The 23715-nt window shown below is 37.0% G+C and overlaps 1 protein-coding gene across 1 annotated transcript in view; it reads right to left on the bottom strand.

The window, feature by feature from the left end:
* Positions 1 to 1960: 1960 nt before the first annotated feature.
* Positions 1961 to 23715, bottom strand: part of UCHL3 (ubiquitin C-terminal hydrolase L3) — a 34398-nt gene continuing 12643 nt past the window's right edge. The window contains exons 5-7 of the mRNA XM_065901773.1: positions 7828 to 7903; positions 2761 to 2819; positions 1961 to 2171 (exon numbers count right to left, since the gene is read on the bottom strand). Coding sequence (XP_065757845.1) covers positions 2088 to 2171; positions 2761 to 2819; positions 7828 to 7903 — 219 coding nt within the window. The 3' untranslated portion in view covers positions 1961 to 2087. The remainder of the gene's footprint in view (positions 2172 to 2760; positions 2820 to 7827; positions 7904 to 23715) is intronic.

Genomic DNA, 23715 nt, shown 5'->3' with positions numbered 1-23715 from the left:
GCTTCTAATCACGGCACGCAGGCTCAGTAGTTGGGCGCCTGGGCTTAGTTGCCTTGTGCTATGTGGGATCATAGTTCCCCGAACAAGGATCAAATCTGTGTCTCCTCCATTGCAAGGTGGATTCCTAACCACTGGACCACCGGGGAAGCCCCTATTACTTTTCTAAGTTGTACAATGTATTTAACGTATGTATTGCAAAATCACTACTACCACAGTGTTAGCTAACACCTGCATCAAGTTACCTACCATCTCCTTTAATTTTAATTAACGTATAGTTGGCTTACAATGTTGTATTAGTATTGCCGTGCAGCAAAGTGAACTAATTATATGCATACAAATATCCACACTTTTTTAGCCTTTTTTTTTGGCTGTGCTGTGCAGTATGGAAGATCTTAGTTCCCCAGACCGGGGACCGAACCCTGCCTTGGGAGGGCAAAGTCTTAACCAGTGGACCATCAGGGAAGCCCCTCTGTTTCATATTTTTAAAACACCACTTATCTCATGTTACAGCCTTAGGAATCCACCCCAACTCAGTGAAGCATGTATCAACATCTACATTCAACTTTATGGGTTCAGAACTTCATTCGGGATCAATTTAATCTGTTTCCTAACTGCTATTCCCATTTCAGTTCATTTCTGCCCTGTTTTTTTGAGGGTAAAATATATATACAATGAAGTAACAATTCAATGAGTTTTGCTAAATGTATACAGTGTAACCAATGTTCTCCTAAAAAGATGGACCATTACACCAACCCTGTGCGTTGACCTAACTCTACAAATACCTTTCCACCTTCCCCCTATCAAGTTCCTTATTAAAAACACACCCAAATTTACCCAGATATCTCTCCAAATTACTACTAATTTTAAGACCCTAGCCATCATCATCTGTCACTGAACTAAAGCAGTGGGCTTCTCACAAGTCTCTCTACTCCTTTTCTTACCCCCTCCCCCCAATTTATTATCCACAAAGTAATCAATGACCTAAAATTATAAACCAAATCAGGTCACTTTCCTGTGTAAAACACTCCCATGGCTCACCTTCACACCTGTGCTAAGTCCAAATGCCTTTTCCTGTATTCCTGTATCACTAAGCTCTCCAACTCTGACCTCCTCTCTTGGATTTTCCCCCTTACTCTCAATGCTCTGGTTATATGAACCTTTTTTTTTCCCCCTGGTCCTAAAACCCAGCAAGACTTGTCTACTTTAGGAACTCTGCAGTAAATAGTCCCTCTACTCTTCCCCACCATCTTCCTATCACTAGCTATGTTTAGCTGCTTAGATCTCAACTTCAAAGTTACCTCTCACAGAAGCCTTCTCTAAACACAATAACCTACAGGATCCACTCAGTCACTAACACCAATCTAACTTTTCCTGCATTGCTGTTATTATTGGTATGTATCTTATTAATGTGCTTGTGTGTCTGTGTGTGTGGGGGGGGTTCATTCGCAAAGTACTGTCTGACTCTTGACAACCCGAAGAATGGCAGCCTGCCAGGCTCCTCTGTCCATGGGATTTTCCAAGCGAGAATACTGGAGTGGGCTGCCATCTCCTCTTCCAGTGGATCCTCCCTGCGTCTCCTGTGTCAGCAGGTGGGCTCTTTACCATTTGAGCCTCCAAGGAAGCCCCATTAATGTGCTTATCATGTGTCTGTTCTTACCGGAACACAAGCTTCATGACTATGGAACTTGCTACAGTGTTCACTGTTAACGCCAGCCCCCAGAACAGTATCCAGCTCATTACAAATAGACGATAATGTCTGTCAAATAAATATGTATGTTCACACTGTGCATATGGAAATCGTGCCTGTGTACCAATAGACTCTCCTATGAAATTCAAAGAGAATAAGAAAGATATTGCTAGTCATCCAACAAGGCAAATCCTTCACAAGAAGGGCAGGGAAGAAAAGAACTGAAGCTTTAATTTGGGGCAAAAAATAATATAAACACAGATTAAGTCAAAGTTTAGTTCACATAAAGTTTAATCAGTCAAGTTAATGAAAATATCAAAATTTGTGAGTTAGTGTCTGGCAGAGGAAATTTAATTTTGTTGCAAATAATACAGTATTTGGTGTTTCCATTCTGGACGGGCTATGCTGCAGAAAGAGCAATGGCATTGAATCTCAGTTCATCAGGGTCACGTTCCATAAACTTCTTGCAAACTTCTATGGCATCCTAGAGGGAAAAAAGATACATAATCTTTCAGTTTAAAAACATGTGTTTTACTTACAAATGATAAATAAAATGCTTCATAGCTTCCTAATTCATAGTAATTTTATACTGCAGACTTCTTCTCTCAAATGCAAAATAACTCAGAGGACACCAGAAAAGTGAATAGCTGGTGGCCTAACTTGCTTAGTACAAAGAAATATGCGAAGTGTTCTTTCTTAAAAGGCTTTTTAAGAAGCTTTTAACCTGAAAATTACATGTTTCATTGATTCTAAGCCTTACTATTTGTTCATAAATTTTAAAATCTTTAAAATCAAGAAACAAATGATGGTACCTTGGATTTAATGAAACATGGGATACGATGTGCAACTGTTTGTTTTCAAATTTGATACTTGTTTACACCAAGAGTTCTCCAAACCTCTTTCATTGGCTGTAGATTTTTAACACTAGTTCAAATTTTTCTTTTTGGATTTTTTTCCAGAAAGCCAGGACAAGAAGATATACAGAGAAAAGTTACACCAGTTCTCTTTAGAGATGTTTTAAAGGTAACAAGAATATTAATAACTGAAGGTGGGCCAACAGGTTTTACTGTTACCTCTAATAAAGTTTCATCACTAGTTTCCCCATGGTTAATTGGAAATGGTTTCCGTCCATCTGTGGAAAAATAAACAAACAGTTGAATGGTTAGTTGTTGTATAGATAATATGCTTTTTTAATAATATAAACAATTAATGACATTTATTTCATTTAGAAATTTTTCCAGCTGACCCAGAAATATCCTTTATTCATGCTGTTTTGTTCTATGTGGGATCTATCCAAGAATCACATATTCTATTCAGTTGTCCTATCTCTTTAGTCTCCATTAATTAAGAATGACAGGATAATGTATTAATACTTTTAACTCCCATTTTCCTCTTCCCATAGTGAGGCAAAAATAAAAGGTAAAATAATATATCCTAGAACAAACCCTTTAAAAGTGCTACATGTGAATATTTTTAACACTAATGGTTTGCTTACACGTTTGAATATCTAAATTAACTTCATAAACAGATGCTATTAGAAATAAACACTATTGGCTTTAATTTCCTAAAAAGAATATGCAAGACAAAATGTCAGCTTTTAAAAAATTATAACCATCAGAAATATAAGAAATTTCAGGACTTCCCTGGTGGTCCAGTGGCTAACTCTCCACACTCCCAGTTCAGGAGGCCTGGGTTTGATCCCTGATCAGGGAACTAGATCCCACAAGTTGCAACCAAGAGTTCATATGCTGCAACTAAAGATCTGGCATAGCCAAATAAATATTTTTTTAAAAAAGGAAATATAAAAAATTTCTTTCTTCACTTTAAAGCCTTCTGATAAAGGCTCCTAAGTACAACTGACATTTATACCAATGAAAGGGAACTACTGCAAGGTTTATATATTACTACTACTAACCATGTACCAAAGTAGGAACACAGAACAACAATCTCAATAACCTAGGGTTATTTTACTGAACACCAAGAGCATTATCACCTTGAATGAAGTAGTACTTTTTCAACACTATGAAAAAATTAAAAAGTTCAGAATTACATAAACTCATGCAAACCCAAAGTTAACTGATACTCTATATCCAAGTCTGTAATTTCAGATGTTTCATAAGTGGCACTTCAAGTTCAAGCCATAAAACACAATCCCCCCTATAATTTCATGGCTTCTAAACATAATAAAAATTTTTGAATCAATATGCATGCACAGTGATAGACCTGGACTAAAAGACACTACATTTAAAGAAAAATATGAGTGAAAATGAACCAAACAAACCAAAAAGCAAAACAGGACAGTTATTAAATTCAGAGAAATAAAAAAGTGAAAAAGTACATTAACTATGGCTCATCTGAGAATGACATTTCTGTAGTCATAAAAATCTAACCAATTATATACTGTATAACACAGGGATCTATAGTCAATATCTTATAATAACCTACAATGAAAAATAATATATGTGTATGTGTATAACTGAATCACCTGAAACACTGTAAGGCAACTATACTTCAATAAAGTATATATATATATATTAAAAAAAAGAATCTAAACAACTGTAACAACAGGAAAAAGTAAGTATGTATTTTGTGATTGGGAGACAGAAGTAGGTCAAGAGAGGGACAAAGGAAAGAGATTCGTATCTTCATTGTGGGAGGCTAATGAGTAACAGTTAGGTAACCTCCTTCTCCAGCCAGGATGAAATAATGTACTGGACTGGGCTTTCCATTGAAAACAACTAAAGACCTGGACAAAATACCTGAAATGGTTGTATTACAGACTGGGAAATATGTAACTCAGAACTGTTAGGTAAGTCTAACAATAAACTAGTTCTCTGCCAGTGAGAGAACTGGCAGAGGGAGGGAGACCCAAGCAGCCTACAGCCACCTTAATTAGGAGACCAAAGAAAAAGAGGGCAGAGTTTGAGGGGAGCAGAGTTCAAGGAGGCCGAGGCAGCTGGAATCCGCACAATGCCAGGAAGAAGGCAGCTACACACTTGGGAGAGCTCCGGCTATTTCTCTGGGCCAGGCCAGGATCAGGGGGCCAGGTGGGGGCGGGAAGCAGTGTATCTGGAACGGAGCTTTAGGCTGAGCAGCCAAGAGCTTGTTTATATATCAGGGAAGGCGTAAGTCAGAAAATACATAAAGGACAATGAGAGCTAGATTTCCCCTACTCAGGAAAGGAAGTCACAAATATGGTAACACTAGCACAAAATGTATAATATTAGCTTAGAATTAGAAATGTGGATGTAAATAAATGCTCTTTAATATAGAGAAACATGTAACTAATTGATTGTGTGTCCATGTATATTCTTATTCACATATGGGTGTCTATTTATATCATACATACAAGTATTTCCTAGCTCTGTCCTCTGAGAAAGCCTAAAAGTCAGCATCTTAATCACCACGAGCACACTGAGCGCCCAGGTCTTGCTTCTAATCATCACCTTCCAACAGAAAGAACCAGGGCTCTTTGCAGAAGGAGCTGAACACAGGGCTTAGGCACGGAAAATAAAGGATGAGCCAGGAAACGCTGTTCCACTACAAAGTTAGAAAGAGCTCAAAGAATGACAAGGACAAGTTAAAAGGACATATGCCAGGAACTACTTGAAGCCCTATGGACAAGGAAGGGGTAATAGAAGAAACATGAATGACTCAGTCCCTCCCGTTAGTTAACCTTACAATTAGGTACAGAATGGACATATTTAAGGCTACCACTACCCTCTGTTACATAATGGTCCTGAAGAAATTCACCTGTACCATGTCTATAATCATGCAGTCTTATTTTAAAAATTAAAGGTATTCAGAAATAATTTTTTCCTTAAAAACCATATGCTGTTCTCTTAACCACTATTTTCTAAGAACTCACTCAATACTTCTCTTATTCAATGTTCCTTTTAAATTAGGAATTTGCATCAGGGATACCACCAATTCCCCTTGCAATGAGTCAGTAACTGTCCATCTTCATTTGTCTTGTATTATTTATCCCTATCCTCTATGACATCTCAAAGATTCCTGCTATTCTTTAGAACTAGGAAACTCTTTTAAACTCATTTAAAGAATGTAATTCCCAAAGGGCTCTATTTCTCTATCAGCCACATTGATCATTCTTCCTGCTAAAGAATACTTGAACCAAACAAGACCTTAGTAGTTCTTTTCTTTTCTGATGTTCTTACATCAGGCCAGTTTCAAGATCCTTTCATGTTGATCTTGGCGTGCTACAAAAGAGAACCATTCCTGCACATGTAGCCAACCCCTGATATATGTCTTTCCTTCCACTGCCCTTTAGCCTCTGAGCCCAGAGAGCCAGCTCATCAGTCAAACTGGGTTTTCAGACAACATATTCCTTCCCACTGAGATAATCACAGATTTTTTTCCTCTAAGTATCTTTTACTGTTGTTTGTTCTATTAAGCCTCCCATTCTGAAAGTCACCATTACATTTTTATAATCTCTGGTTATGGGTCATATTTATCACTCTTCTGGTCTTTCCTAAATCCATGAGAATGTGTCTGATCAGTCTCAGTGATCTCTTTAGACCTCCACTTCTACCAGTTATTCTTTAAAAAAAAACAATACACACACACACACACTTCTTATTTCTTTTGGCTGTGCTGGGTCTTTTTTTTTTTTTTTTGTGCTGGGTCTTCATTGCTGTGTTTCTCTAGTTGTGGTGCAAAGGTTTCTCTTGGTGAAGAGCAGAGGCTCTCAGATACTAGGACCTTAGCAGTTGCAGCACATGGGCGCAACAGCTGTGGCTCCCGAGCTTGAGAGCACAGGCTCAATAGTTGGGGTGCATGGGCTTAGCTGATCTGCGTCATGTGGTATCCCCCCAGATGAGGAATGGAACCTGTGTCTTCTGCGTTGGCAGGTGCATTCTTTACCACTGAGACACCAGGGAAGCCCTACTAGTTAATCTTGAAGAGCAGAAAACTAGCTTCCAGCAATCGGACATTTGAAATCCCCAATTCCTATTACATCTTATCTCTATGTAAGTTCCAGAGGCTGAATTAAGAAAGCATACCTTCTAAATTGCCCCGCAGGTCTGTTATATAATCCCATGACAGTGACTTCATTTTAGCTTGATTCCTACTCAAATCACTCTACTACTGTAGATGGTCCACAGGGTTCTACACTTCTTTCCTTTCCTGGTCCCCTTTAACAGAGCCCCTTCTTTTAAATAAAGTATATGATTCTGTTTCTGCATTCCAAATATAGAATCCATCTAAATTTTATGGACCACGTTTACAGTCACACTCAGAGTCCTTTCTGAACTTTTGTCTTTAAATAAGTTAAAGAAAAGGAAAGTGTGAAAGTGTAAAGTTAATATTTAATAGCAAATGAGAAGAGAACTAAAAATCATGGTATCTAGAAACTGAAAAGGACTTCACTCTTTTATTTTCTTTATTTGGTCTTTTTTCTAATCTAAGAAGTTTTCATAGAGGGCTCATAAGTACTGTATTATGAAAGAATCGTAACAAGCTTATTTTGCTTGAATGACCCTATTAAAATTAGAAGACTCTCCTGTGAATAGTCCCTGAAGTAGCCCACTGATAGTTAAACTTTTAAAAGATAAATGCAAGTATAGACCAATACCAAGTAATTAATCATGGGGACTTTGGCACATGCCTGAAGGAACAGTTGCCAGAAAACAGAGTCCTGTAAAGTCTTTTGAAAAATCAGATGTGATACAAAAGGATGTTACAAAAGCTTGAAAACTAGTGATACTCCTTGTTGAACACAAACACTAATAATTATGAATAATAAACTATGTTTTAAAACTAGTTTCAGGATCAAGAAACTAATTTTAATGGTCATCCAAGATGCTGCTGACAACTAATTCAAAAATTTAGTAAAGAATTCTGAAGTGATTATAGGAGTTTCCTATAATAATTTTTACTTGCCTGTTTTGCAAAGGTGGTTGCAAGCATTCTTGAATTATATTAATAAGTTACTTGAACAACAAAACATTTTTGCTTTTCCTAGTAAGAAATCTTAAACGGAAAACTGTTATTATGCCAACTGAGTGCTGTAAGGTAATCAATTTAAATGAACACAATAAATATCAACAATCATATTTTCATAAATACAGATTTTCCCATTTACTATTTTTCTCCCCAGGATAAATTAAAATAGTTCTTACCTAATTCATAGAGATGCCCATCTACATGAACTAATGCAATAAAATGAAGATCTACTTTTTCATCTATATTTGGTGCCTAGGAGGGGAAAATACATAGTATGTATGTTAGTAGTCAAAACAAATCAATCAACTTACATATAAACACACCTAAATAATATTAAATGACATGAAAAAACATTTATTAACAATATGATTCAAGGCTTAGTCTTTGATATGGTGGACAGAGAGTGAACATGCCTACATTTAAAACAAATGTGTTCACCCATCAACAAGGAAAACACTGATTCTACTTCTCTGAAAACTACACTGAAAACTACATCTCTCTTTATCTTAACTGACCTAAAAACCTAAGGTTCTATTCACTTTGGAAGCTTCAGCCCCTAGCACAATGCCTGGTACACAGCAGATGTACAATGTATATTTGCTAAATGATATGAATTCATGAACTAATTTGTCTAATTTTTGAAATTCGAATAAACTTTTTAGAAATAGCATAAAATGAGTTAAAGAAATTCTTTTCAAGTTAAATTTTAAGACATCAAGAAAGTAAGTTTTTTCCCTTAATGATTTAACCTTAATAATCTCATTTTTTAAATAATGCAATATAGACTTAAGAGTATTTTTTATTCATCCTAGATTCAAAAAGTGTATTCATCCTAGATTCAAAAATCTAACTGGTTTGAAATGAAATATAATCACTGCTGAATGCAAGTACAAATTTTAGAGGTAAAAGTTTTAAAGAGGCAGAAATCAAATTATATCTCATATCATTTAATATCCAGTAAGCAACACAGAGTATAGGACTGATGCTGAAGCTGAGGCTCTGATACTTTGGCCACCTGATGTGAAGAGTCGACTAGTTGGAAACACCTTGAAGACAGGAGGAGAAGGGGATGAGAAAGGATGAGATGGTTGGATGGTATCACCAACTCAATGGACATGAGTCTGAGCAAACTCCAGGAGACAGTGAAGGACAGGGAAGCCTGGCGTGCTGCAGTCCATCGGGCTGCAGAGTCGGACACAATGACTGAACAACAATACAAAGTTAACTTCTGCTAACTTTGTTAACTCAAATTTTTATTTTTTCAGCCTCAAATAATTATATAATTTTAAGTTTTAAGTAATACAAAGCTTTCAGATAAAGAAATTGAAAGGTACAGCATAAACACTGCTATCCTGGATTTACTGGGTGGGTACTTAGTTGTGTCTAACTCTGTGACTCCATGGACTGTGACTTGCCCGGCTCCTCTGTCCATGAGATTTTCCAGGCAAGAATACTGGAGTGGGTTGCCAATTCTTCCTCCAGGCAATTTTCCCAACCCAGGGATCGAACCCACGTCTCCTGTGACTCTTGAATTGACAGGTGGATTCTTTACCACTGAGTCACCTGGTAAGCCACCTTGGATTTACTGGATGCTTCTAAAAATATTTACAGATAGTGACTCATCTAAACTCACATTATTCTTCAGAGATTACTTCCCTCAAATTGCGAATGGGTGTAACACAACATACATTGCTGTCGCAAACCGCTGCTGCAAAGTCGCTTCAGTCGTGTCCGACTCTGTGAGGCCCCATAGACGGCAGCCCACCAGTCTCCTCTGTCCCTGGGATTCTCCAGGCAAGAACACTGGAGTGGGTTGCCATTTCCTTCTCCAATGCATGAAAGTGAAAAGTGAAAGTGAAGTCGCTCAGTCGTGTCCGACTCTAGCGACCCCATGGACTGAAGCCTGCCAGGCTCCTCCACCCATGGGGTTTTCCAGGCAAAAGAGTACTGGAGTGGGGTGCCATTGCCTTCTCCAGCTGTGGCAAACTAGCTCTTCTTAAACTTGACCTAGAGCTAAAGAACCCCACAGTTGGTAGGAACCACAGTCACACAGGATCACTGTTCTGACACTAGGCTGCTCTGGACTGCAGCCCATTCGTGGCAGCCCTGCCAACAACAGGGACCTGCCACTGGGTTTGCAGGTAGTCATTTCCATTTGGACAGTTTTGTTAGAATTATCCCGCCTGCTGAGGCAAAAAATGTTTCCAAGTATTTTCCGCCATCTTAAAAAAGACGAATCCCTCTTGAACATGGTATTTCTCCAAACACTTAGATAGTAATAATGAGTTCCCTTATTTTACTGGTCAGAGAATCAAAAATTTTAGTGATCCCTCAAACCTAGTACCCCCATTTTAGCAATGACCAGAGAGAACCCAATTTTTCAAGGCTAAATCTAGGCAATTCTACAAACTATGAATTCAATTCTATATAGAAACAGGAAAGCCCAGGAAAGGGGCTTGATTTACTCCTTTTAAGATGCAATTCTCCAATAGGACATCAAGTATTTTAAACCTTTAAGCTATTATATTTTTAAAAATTATCACTTATTTTTATACCATCTCTTAAGAATAATATCTCATATAATAGCTTCTGTTTTTCACATTTTATCAGTAAATACAACTGTGCTAGAGATAATAATGCAACTGAAATCAGAGACCTGACTATGTACTCAACCCCCTGAGTACTAGGTTTTTTACCCATTTTCAGGTTTAAATGAAATTAATGAAAGTACTTTGCTAACTGTTATATGCCCTATAAACATTATATATTATTATAATATTAACACTACATTATCACAAATGTAAGAAATCACTAAATCTAAGTGACTCAAAATTGTGAGTCATTGTACCTTTTATCCAAAAGTGCATACTAAAAATCCAAACTGCTAAAGAAGGTACGAAAAGTCTTCAAACCATTATAAAAGATAAGAAATGCTCAAAACTTCTACCCTTTCCACAAAACGTCAACACCTATTACAAGCCTTTTCCTTTGGTCAGCTTCAATTAATCAGGGTCTTAAATCTATACTTATCCAATTGCTTAAGCATTACTCCACTAGAAGCAAGAACAATCAGTAAAAAATAAATTCCAGATTAGATAATCTTTGCCTACATTTTTATATATTATTTTTACAAAGCTTCTTAATTTAGAACACACTTCTTACTACCATGAAGAATCAAAAAGTGATGTGACAAATCAATTAGATAGAAAATTAAACACTAAATGGAAATTTAAAAAGTTAAATAGAAATTTCAAATTATAAGAAATAGCTTAAATTTAATTTATAATTGTGGTACTAAATATATACCAGATATTGTTCTAAACACTTTATAAGAACTGACCAATTAATAGTCATATGGACCCTATGAGGTAAGTAATACAGTTATATCCACAGTACTCATTGTCACATAGGCCCTATGAGGTAGGTAATACAGTTACACCCACTGCACTCACTGTCACACAGGCCCTATGAGGTAGGTAATACAGTTACACCCACTGTACTCTCAGTGGACACACAGAAGCATTAAGTAACATGCTCTAGGTCACAAAGCTAGTAAGTGATAGAATCTGGTTTCAAGTCCAGGCAATGTCATTCTAGAATACACGTTCTTAGTCACTAGGCTATGAAAACACTTATGAAGTTACAAAGCAGTGATTAATATGGAGCAAACATTAATATTACATAAAAATATAAAACCGGAAATGTCAATTTTTATGACATGTTCATTGATATTTAGAATATTTTTAAGTACAAAGGAATTCATTCCTATTTAGAATCAATTGTGCCCAAGTAAGAATTTATAAGTTAGGGTTTTACTCTGATCATCTGATTCACTTGCATCTCTTCCTATTGTGCCAGTGTATGGCACGGTAGGAAAGCAATAAATATCAGGTGGATAAATAAATAAAAATGACAAATGCATGTTTGTGACCCAATGAGGATAATGAAATAGAGAGACACCAGTCTGCTGATGAAAGGCTATTTTGGTGACCATACTGGTATCTGATGGAAGATGTTTAAGGAAAAGTGCCAAGACTCCACTTTATAGGAATAGCTCTAAAACAGTAAACAAGCAGAAGGAAAGAATGTTTGACATCAATTTTTAATTTTTTTAAGCATTAAAGTATGTGTAATCAGGCTTCCTCTGGCTTCAAAAGTCACAATGATTTCCTCAAGTGTTAAGTTTCTTATAAATGTATGGCATACACCAAGTCTTTCAGATGTAGCATTTCTAGGTAGGCTCTGCCAAATAACAATCATTACCATTTTCTAAAACATCAGAAAGACAAGAGCTATAGTTGCCAATCCTGCATTTTATTTCAATTATGAGAATTACTAGAATTCCATCATCAACCTCAATATTTAAGGTAATTAGCACAATTACAAGAACAAATGTACTTTTTAACAGTTTGCTAACATTACCAACTTAAGAACGAGAAATTGTGAAATTTGTGGGAATCCTATATCAATTCACAAGGAGAAAATCTTCATCTCCTGCTTGAGAAAAGATCTTTAGAAACTGAATAGGCAGGGAAGATTGGATCAAGATTAAACCAAGTACCTGAGCCACCTCAGGGAATAAAATAGTTTAGATGAACACCCTACACCATGAAGGATTAGATTAAGGACAGAGTAAGTAAAAGTAACCCCAGAGCATGACAAGAGACTAAAGTCATGTTCAGAAACATGAAAAAAAAATAAAGTAAGAGATGGCAAAGAACACAGAAGGTACACAGCATTTGTTGACCTGAGTCAACTAAATGAAACTGGAAAGATGAAGGGTAAGAGAATACATATTCACCTGAACAACTGACAGGAACTTAAACATTATCATGAATGTAGATCAGCACTCATCAAAAGACAGGGACCTTCATGTTGGCAGGATATGGAGTGGAAAGATGGATGTTCACCAAGGCGCTGGTGAAAGTCAAGCTGAACTGCAAAGCATAGAGGTATGCTTGCAATCTTATCAGGGGAGAAAAAGCTAATGGCTGATGAACCAAGAGAAAAGCACTTTGAAGACTGAAGAAATTTAAGGGAGAAAATGGACTACCCCTTGTCACTGGAAGAAGAGATGGAAGATTGACTACACTTACAACAGAATGGAGACCCAAAGGTGGTAGACGTAAGAAGGGTCGCCAGCGACGAAGACGGAGAGATGGACTGGTAGCCTTTGCAGGGCCTACATGGTTACGTTTGACCCAGGGCAGGGATGCATGGTGACACAATGATGAGGCCTTCGTTCTGCAGTGGCTAGAATGAGGCTGTGATGAGGATGGCGAGGAGGACTACATAATTAAAAAAGAGAACATTTTACTTAGACCACGTTACTGGGAGATCAGTTATTCTTAAAAGCAACGTATGGTCATACTTCGATTTATATGGTCCAGTACTTTTAACCAATCATAATCTGGAAAAGGATCATAAATGAACATTAGTTAAAGGCATATAAAGTGGAAATACATAACCACGGAATCAGGTTATATTCCACAGCTTCTATTAAATGCACATCTAAAATATTTACATATCCTCATTTGTATAGCACAGATTCATGGAATTACTTAAAAGCCACTAATATGGAATTACTACAGCAAATTCTTTTAAAAAAGAACACACACACAAAACATGTAACACATACAAAGAATTACATGTAAAAGGAAACTGCATGGTGATAGGCATTGGTAAAAAGATTTTCTTAGAAGGGATAAGTGATAAGAAAAAAAGCCATTTCAAAATCCCTCAGAAACAGGATGCTATGCATAAATTGTCCTCTTACGTATGCTGACAAGTTAAATGGAAGCTGTCATGGCTTATTAGCCATCTTTTAGTTATTAGGACTTCTCTGGTGGCTCAGATAATAAAGCATCTGCCTATAATGTGGGAGACCTGGGTTCTATCCCTGGGTTAGGAAGATCCCCTGGAGAAGGAAATGGCAACCCACTCCAGTACTCTTGCCTGAAAAATCCCATGGGCGGAGGAGCCTGGTAGGCTACAGTCCATGGCAAAGAGTCAGACACGGCTGAGCGATTTCACTTTAGTATTAAAATATGCATCGTTTATTTTGTGCCAAGCATTCTTTTAAGCACTTTACATGAATTCATTTAAACTCCCAGTAACCCATGAGATAGTTGTAATTATTTTCATTTTACAAAAGAAGAATCAGGACAAAGAGGTGAAGTAACATAATCCAGGTCACACTGCCAGGAAGTAGCAGGGCTGGGATTCAAACACAGGAAATCTGGTTCTAGAATCCAATGATCTTAATCACCAGGGTGTATAACCTAAGTGGCTAAGAAAAAGATTTTAATACTAAATTATTAGACTAGCTTCCACGAGAGGTATAATCCTCTTAAAGTTAGATTTTTGGGAGTCATCCTACCAAACACTACTGTACCACAAAAGGCAATCTGACCCAAGAGTTTCCCATGAAATGTACATGCTGAATAGTAACTAACTTATTCATGGTAATCCAAATGATAATTTGACAACTGTCACCTCCAATAAATGATACCAGTACATGAAACTAAGTTTAAAGCAGTATGATAAAGTTATAGTCATTAACAACCATAGTGAGAAGTAAAAAGTGTAGTGGTATAAATCCTGGCTTAGTGATAATGGGTTTCACTAACCACAACCTATTCTCTTAAGGAAAATGAAGGGGTTTTCCCTGAATGATTTCTAAGATTTTTTCAACCCTGAAAATCCTATGATCCTACTTAGCACTTCTGATCTATGTAAACAATACAACTGAAAGCTATCATTGTGATGAGGGTTTTAAATTTGTTTGTGAACACTTTAGCTGCTCATAATAATCAATCAGTTAGAAATACACAAATGAATGCTTTTCTTGGCTCTTCATGGCAACAAAAGTGTATATAATAAAGTGTCTGCTCTCACAAACACAGTCTGAGGGCAACACAGAGGGCCCAGACAGATGGCTGCACACACAATGGGCTGCATTCCTAGTATTTATTGAGTGCTAACTGTGGTGGCTCAGACAGAAAAGAATCTGTCTGCAGTGCAGGAGACACAGGTTCAAGCCCTGGGTTGGGAAGATCCCCTGGAGGAAGGCACAGGAACCCACTCCAGTGTTCTTGCCTGGAGAATCCCATGGAAAGATTAGCCTGGCAGGCTACGGTCCATGGGGTCACAAAGAGTTGGACACAACTGAACGACTAACACTTTCAGTTTCATAAAAATAAAAAGAGTATACAGGAAACACCTAGATCTACCTATGACATTTTATCCTAATTTGCTCTTTTTTTTTTTTTTTTTCCCTGCTACCTTAAGGTAAAAACTGACTTGAAGACTTTTTCTTTTCTTCTATAAGCATTTACTGCTATAGACTTTTCTCTAACCCTTGCCTTTTCTTTCCTACTATAAGCACTTAATGTTATAGATTCTTCTCTAATTCCTGCTTTGGCTGTAACTTGCAAATTAATATATTTAAATTTTTTTCACTCAAAATGTTTTCTAGAAAATAAATTTATGGTTACCAAAGTGGGGAGGGATAAATCAGGAGTTTGGAATTGGCAGACACGAACTATAAAATGCTACATATAAATACAGACACTACATATAAAAAAGATAAACAGCAAAATTCTGTTGTAGAGCACAGGGAACCCTACTCAGTATTCTGTAATAAACCACAATGGAAAACAGTTTGAAAAAAAAAAATGTGTAACTGGACCACTTTGATGTACACCAGAAACTAACACAGCATCGTAAATCAACTATAATTCAATTAAAGTAATATTTTTAATATGTTTTCTATTTTTCTTGGTGACTTCCTTTTTGATCTATGAGCTACTTGGAAATGTGCTGTTTAATTTCTAAATATTTGGAAATTTCCCAGATACTTTTTATTGCTACTAATCTCCAGTTTAATTCCACTGTGGTTAGAAAACATTGTGTAATTTTTTTTTAATCTATTTCTTTTTTTACTTTACAATATTGTATTGGTTTTGCCAAACATAGACATGAATCCACCACAGGAGTACATGTGTTCCCCACCCTGAACCCCTCCCACCTCCCTCCCCACCCCATCCCTCTGGGTCATCCCAGTGCACCAGCCCTGAGCATCCTGTCTTATGCATCGAACATGGACTGGAGATTTATTTCACATGTGATAACTTACACGATTCAGTGCCATTCTCCCATATCATGCCCTCACCCTCTCCCACAGAGTCCAAAAGACTGTTCTATACATCTGTGTCTCTTTTGCTGTCTCGCATACAGGGTTATCGTTACCATCTTTCTAAATTCCATATATATGCGTTAGTATACTGTATTGGTGTTTTTCTTTCTGACTTACTTCACTCTGTATAACAGGCTCCAGTTTCATTCACCTCATTAGAACTGATTCAAATGCATTCTTTTTAATGGCTGAGTAATATTCCATTGTGTATATGTACCACAGCTTTCTTATCCATTCATCTGCTGATGGACATGTAGGTTGCTTCCATGTCCTGGCTATTATAAACAGTGCTGCAATGAATACTGGAGTACATGTGTCTCTTTCAATTCTGGCTTCTTACCTTCCAAGGAGCAAGCATCTTTTAATTTCATGGCTGCAGTCACCAACTGCAGTGATTTTGGAGCCCCCCAAAATAAAGTCTTCTCACTATTTCCACTGTTTCCCCATCTATCTGCCAGGAAGTGATGGGACAAGATGCCATGATCTTAGTCTTCTGAATGTTGAGCTTTAAGCCAACTTTTTCACTCTCTTCTTTCACTTTAGTCAAGAGGCTCTTTAATTCTTCTTCACTTTCTGCCATAAGAGTGGCGTCATCTGCATATCTGAGGTTATTGATATTTCTCCTGGCAATCTTGATTCCAACTTGTGCTTCATCCAGCCCAGCGTTTCTCATGATGTACTCTGCATATAAGTTAAATAAGCAGGGTGGCAATATACAGCCTTGACGTACTCCTTTTCCTATTTGATACCCGTCTGTTGTTCCATGTCCGGTTCTGTTACTTCCAGACCTGCATACAGATTTCTCAAGAGGTAGGTCAGGTGGTCTGGTATTCCCATCTCTTTCAGAATTTTCCACAGTTTGTTGTGATCCACACAGTCAAACACTTTGGCATAGTCAATAAAGTAGAAATTTCATAATTTATTTTCACATTTACTTCACATCTTTTCTTCTACTTTGTTGAGTCTATTGGCAAACCCATTAAAGGCATTCTTTGTCTCTGGTATTGTGCTTTTCGTCTCTAGATTTCCACTCGATTCTTTCTTATAGCTTCCAACTCTGTTGATATTCCCTGTCTGTTGGTACATACTGTCTACCTTTTCTACTTGAGCCTTTAACATATTAAACTGCTTACCAGGTGGCACTAATCATAAAGAATCCACCTCCAATACAGCAGACACAAGAGACACAGGTTCAATCCCTGGGTCAGGAAGATCCCTGGAGTAGGAAATGCCAACCCCCTCCAGGATTCTTGCCTGGAAAATCCTGTGGACAGAGGAGCTTGGCGGGCTACAGTCCATGAGGCTGCAGGGAGTTGGACATGACTGCATGACTAAGCACACGCAGTAGGAAATAGTCACACTAGTTCATATGGTCATTAGTCAACAATACTAACAGCTAACACTGAGCGATTACCACTGCATACTAAATGTTCTATATAGAGTCTTACAATGACCCCACTAAGGTAGAGATTACGATCATTTCTATTTAAAGATGAAGATATGTGCTTCCCTGGCGGCTCAATGGTCAAGAATCTGCCTGCCAAAGCAGGGGATATGGATTCGATCCCTGACCCAGGAATACCCCCCAAGCCTTGGGGCAACTAAACTTGTATACCACAACTATTGAGCCTGTGCTCTAGAGCCTCTGGGAGCCGCAACTGAAGCCTGTGTGCCCTAAAGCCTGGACTCCACAACCAAAGAACCCACTGCAGTGAGAAGCTCACACACTGCAACTAAAGAGTAGCCCCTGCTCGCTGCAAATAGAGAAAAGCCTGTGCTGCAACAAAGACCCAGGACAGCCAAAAATAAATAAATAAACAAAATTATCTTAAAAAGAAAAAAACAAACCAAAAAACTGTTAAGGGAAACTTCCTTGGTCATCCAGTGGTTAAGACTCCGTGCTCCCAATGAAGGGAGTTCAGATTCAATCCCTGGTCAAGGAACTATATCCCACATGTCGCAGCTAAGAGGCAGTGTTAAACAATGTGTGTGGGTTTTGTTTTGTTTTGTTTTTTAAAGAAAAACTGTTAAAAAGCAATAAAGATGAAGATACTATTTTTTCCCAAACACGATCAGATTATCTATGGGTAATTTTAGCCCTTTTTGTTCATCATGTTTACCATTTACAAGGGAAAGAAATGAAAAAAAGATAGGATATGTTCAAAAGCACAGCCTCCTGAATAAGTTTCATACACCAAAGTTCATGAGTGTATGCATGTATTTCTACTTGGCAAGTATTCTACAGTATCAAATACGTTACTATATTATGACTGTCTTACTTGTAACTGCTTTGTAATGCACTTAGGAAAATCTTTTATCCACTGTCATATTGCTAGCATACTAAATATTGTTTTTGTAAGTAAATGACAATGTTGAGATGTTAAGCATTAGAACCAATAATTTTAAATTTTTACTCATACTTATTTCTACTGCCTAAAGCTATAGGAACACAATATATACACATTTTCTCCAACTGTACAATTTATAAAGATAATTTAACTCATAATACAGACATAACAGTGTACATCATAAATACTTTCAATTCCAGCGAAAAGTTTATATGATAATTCAGAAAGGACTTTCAAGTAATATTATTTTAAGAGATGAAAAGACTTTGATATGAAGAATGTTATTACGGCATCTTAAACTTCATAGGCTCTCTCTTAGAATTACAAAGATTAAAGACATATTCACCAACTTTTACACTGTAGTATTAGTTACTTAAGCAATTGCATTGACAGCTAAGTCAGCTTTGCTTTCAAATATGAAAATTTAAACTGTGAGCAGAATCTTCAGAAGAAATATCCAATTTCCTTTCCATAACTAATTGGAAAAGATCAGATACTGACAACTTATTCTTGAGTCTTTCTGAAGATTTTAATCAAGAGCTCACTTTCTGGAGCACCTGAATAAAGAACTCACTTACTCAGTTTTTCAGCTCTGGTAGAAGAATCCAAAATTGTTAAAAATTATGTACTTCATTAGAATTACTAACAATATCAATGTCTGCCAGAACATTAACACTGAACCCATGCCCCCTCTGCTTACTGTGGGGGTTTGCAACAGTACAATGTGACTTCATACATACCACTGCCCATGCAATATAAATCTATCTCTTCATTACAGTTTGGGAAATCCCAGAATAGCCTTTTGAGAAACCCTAGGAATTAAATGCTTTGTTCTTCAGAAAGAACTCTGAGTTTAACCATTTCTGCATAAAGGAATTAGGTATAGACTTCCATCTTGAGGTTTTTTTTTTTAACCATTCTGATTATGACTTAAACTCTCTGAGTTTTAAAAAAAAATTACAGTTAGCTATTTGGATACAGTCCATAAGCATCATGACCGTGTTAGCGCTTTTCAGAGTCACATGGGCTCAGCTGACTTGCCCAAAGCATGTAAGTAGTGGCCAAATGTAGAGGCAGAACACATGACTCTTGACTCCAATTTCAGTGTTTTCATCACACACAAATCCACCCACCTGTCAATTGCCAAGTACCTTATTCATAGAGGCAAACCTATTACTATCTCTATCTATATTCCCAATCAATAGCTCAAATTTTTCTGTTTTCAAACTTAGAGTTCAGTTCAGTCACTCAGTCGTGTCCTACTCTTTGCAACCCCATGGACTGCAGCATGCAAAGCTTCTCTGTCCATCACCAACTGCCAAAGCCTATTCAAACTCATGTCCATTGAGCCAGTGATGCCATCCAACTATTTTATCCTCTGTCGTCCCCTTCTTCTGCCTTCAATCTTTCCCAGCATCAGGGTCTTTTCAAATGTCAGTTCTTCACCTCAAGTGGGCAAACTATTGGAGTTTCAGCTTCAGCATCAGTCCTTCCAATGCATATTCAGGACCGATCTCCTTTAGGATGGACTGGTTGGACCGCCTTGCAGTCCAAGGGACTCTCAAGGGTTTTCTCCAACACCACAGTTCAAAAGCATCAATTCTTCAGCACTCAGCTTTCTTTATGGTCCAACTCTCACACCCATACATGACTACTGGAAAATCCATAGCTGTGACAACAGACCTTTGTTGGCAGAGTAATGTCTCTGCTTTTCAATATGCTGTCTAGGTTGGTCATAGCTTTTCTTCTAAGAAGCAAGCATCTTTTAATTTCATGGCTGCAGTCACCATCTGCAGTGATTTTGGAACTGAAGAAAATAAAGTCTTCTCACTGTTTCCATTGTTACTCCATCTATTTGCTATGAAGTGATGGGACCGGATGCCATGATCTTAGGTTTCTGAATGTTGAGTTTTAAGCCATCTCTTTCACTCTCTTCTTTCACTTTCACCAAGAGGCTCTTTAGTTCCTCTTCACTTTCTGCTATTAGGGTGATGTCATCTGCCTATCTGAGGTTACTCATATTTCTCCTGGCAGTCTTGATTCCAGCTTGTGCTTCATTCAGCCCAACATTTTGCACAAGGTACTTTGCATAGAAGTTAAATAAGCGGGGTGACAATATACAGCCTTGACGTACTCCTTTCCCAATTTGGAACCAGTCTGTTGTTCCATGTCCAGTTCTAACTGTTGCTTCCTGACCTGCACACAGATTTCTCAGGAGCCAGGTAAGGTGGTCTGGTATTTCCATTTATGGAAATTGAAAGAATTTTCCATAGTTTGTTGTGATCCACACAGTCAAAGGATTTGGTGTAGTCAATAAAGCAGAAGTAGATGTTTTTCTGGAACTCTCTTGCTTTTTTGATGATTCAGTGGATGTTGGCAATTTGATCTCCGGTTCCTCTGCCTCTTCTAAATCCAGCCTGAACATCTGGAAGTTCACAGTTCACGTATTGCTGAAGCCTGGCTTGGAGAATTTTGAACATTACTTTCCTAGAGTGTGAGATGAGTGCAATTGTGCAGTAGTTTGAACATTCTTTGGCATTGCCTTTCTTTGGGATTGGAATGAAATTCAATCCTTTTCCAGTCCTGTGGCCACTGCTCAGTTTTCCAAATTTGCTGGCATATTGAGTGCAGCACTTTCACAGCATCATCTTTTAGGATTTGAAATAGCTCAACTGGAATTCCATCACCTCCACTAGCTTTGTTCATAGTGATGTTTCCTAAGGCCCACTTGACTTCACATTCCAGGATGTCTGGCTCTAGGTGAGTGATCACACCGTTGTGGTTATCTGGGTCATAAAGGCCTTTTTGGATAGTTCTTCTGTGTATTCTTGCCATCTCTTCTTAATATCTTCTGCTTATTCGGTCCATACCATTTCTGTCCTTTATTGTGCCCATCTGTGCATGAAATGTTCCCTTGGTATCTCTAATTTTCTTGAAGAGATCTCTAGTCTTTCCCATTCTATTGTTTTCCTCTATTTCCTTGCACTGATCACTGAGGAAGGCTTTCTTATCTCTCTGTGCTATTCTCTGGAAATCTGCATTCAGATGGGTATATCTTTCCTTTTCTCCTTTGCCTTTAGCTTTTCTTCTTTTCTCAACTATTTGTAAGCCCTCCTCAGACAACCATTTTGTCTTTTTGTATTCCTTTTTCTTGGAGATGGTCTTGATAACTGCCTCCTATAAAATGTTACAAACCTCTGTCCATAGTTCTTCAGGCAGTCTATCTATCAGATCTAATCCCTTAAATCTCTTTGTCACTTCCACTACGTAATGGTAAGGAATTTGATTTAAGTCAGACCTGACTGGTCTAGTGGTTTGCCCTACTTTCTTCGCTTTAAGTCTGAATTTTGCAAAAGGAGTTCAAGCTTATAACTAGTTCAGAAAAAACAACAACAACAAATATCTGGGTTTTAAAAGGTCAGATTACTCTCCCTTCACAGTTAATGCGTATGTCATTTTGTATATGAAAAAATGAGTCAATTACTCTATAAACTATTTAATAACCACAGAATTAGAAATGCCATGAAGACTTAAAAAATATTTCAAGCCTTTAATAAAAAGATTTTCTTTTGAGTGTGTGATTTAAAAAGTCAAATTACTTTTCCTTCAGCTAGTATACATGTCTCTGTGAGTATGAAAAATAAAGAGATTACTCTTTAAAGTACTTAATAATAACTAAAGAATTAGAAATGCAATAAATACTACAAAGAAATGATATGGACCTTTTAACAAAGGGGGCAGAGGGTGGGACTAATGTTAATTCTCTATTAAGACATCAACTGGTAGTTTATCTTAAGTGCTTAAATCTTAATTATTCTAAAATGTTAAAATAAAGTAAGTAGATTTTTGGCTCAATGTTTTCCCATTTAAAAGGGCAACCTGTTATTAAGAAAAATATCATTATAACCATGTAATTTCCTAAATATAAAGGGATCATTGGTTGGTAGACACTTTAATGACTATTTTCCAAAATATACATAACATGATTACCAAAAGACTGGTTGTTTATGGGTAAGATTTTTAGGTTTAACATAAGGAAAAATTTATTACTGACTAAGAGCTAATTGAGCTATAAGGGCAACAAAGAACAAAGTATTCGGCACAATGCTGAACAGTCATTTATAATTCATTACACAGTGGTATTATTTGCTGTATCTACCCTTGCTTTTAGGACAAACTAAAAATTTTAAAAACTTCACTTTGTTTTTGTTTCTTTTAGCAATTTTGATTCACCAATACATTTTGTTGTCTTAAGAGCATGGGCAGTACTTATGAGCTGTGTGACTTTGGCAAGTTAGTAATTTCTTAGTCTTTCAGTCTGTAAAATGGGGTAGTATCTAACTTTTGGAACTGAGATTTGAATAGGATACACACAGCACTGAATATAATGCCCACCACATAAGATGTATTTAGTAAACGGTAACCATCGTTATAAGAAGACAGACATACTTTTAAAAGCAATGAGATTGAAGAGAATACTTGGGAAATGATACGCATGTCAGCAGTCAATTTTAATTGCATTTACCCATAAATGACGTAAGAGTAGTCACAACTGATCCTGTAACATCCCAAAGTGATTCCCAATGTTTCCAGCAACCCCAGGTATCTCATGGTGAGAATCTTTTGGCTTGAACACCTACCTACTAAATCACTCTTTTAATTGACTTGTTGATAAAATATGCACTTAATTGTGAAATTAAATTTATTTCCATAATAGGACATGTCCTTTCCAGCTTTAAAGACACCACTGAGTCTAAAAAATGGCACATGTAAAGGAAAAAAAATTAGGAACTTCTCTAGGGCTGTCAAATGCCACGAAAATAAGTAAAATTACAAAGGTGGCCATATGCGTATGAGAGTATGTACACATATATAAAACTTTAAAAGTTTAGAATCAAAATTATAAATTAATTCCAAAGGGATTCCTGTAGACTTGAATAAATTTCAGTGTAATATATTGAAACACACTAAATTTGAGGTACAAATTTAAAACAGGATTAACTAGATTCATTGCAAAAGATGCAAATTTCCTACAAAGTATCCATGTTCAGTTGGCAAAGAAGTCAAAGTGAAACATGGGCGAGATATCAAAATACACAAAATATGACTACTTGTTCCATGGAAAAGGGCAAATGTCTTCATTTTGCTCACCTAATAAATCAAGATACCCACAGATTTCTAGATATTATTTAGAGATTTGTTTCTCTTACTGGTTTAACAACTGTATTTTCTCACTTCTATTAACAATTCTTCATGTCAGAAATCCCTGTCAATATAATGACCTATATGTATTATATTAAACTCAAGCTTACCACAGTTTAGCTGACCAGACTAAGTCCCAGAAATTCTTTTTTTTTTTTTTTTTACAATTTGAGAGTAGCTCCAAATAAGACTCTCACTGACTACAAACAAAAACAAATAAATCTCAAAATAACCATTTGTTTTGGAAAGCTGAGGTTTACAATCAAACAAACAGAAAAGCCCCCCATCCTCAAATACAACTTCAAGTCTATTTTTAT

The sequence above is a fragment of the Muntiacus reevesi genome, chromosome 11 (genome assembly GCF_963930625.1).
Source record: "Muntiacus reevesi chromosome 11, mMunRee1.1, whole genome shotgun sequence".
Taxonomy (NCBI): Eukaryota; Metazoa; Chordata; class Mammalia; order Artiodactyla; family Cervidae; genus Muntiacus; species Muntiacus reevesi.
Note: the sequence above shows the minus strand (reverse complement) of the source record. Positions and strands in the feature narration are given on the sequence as shown.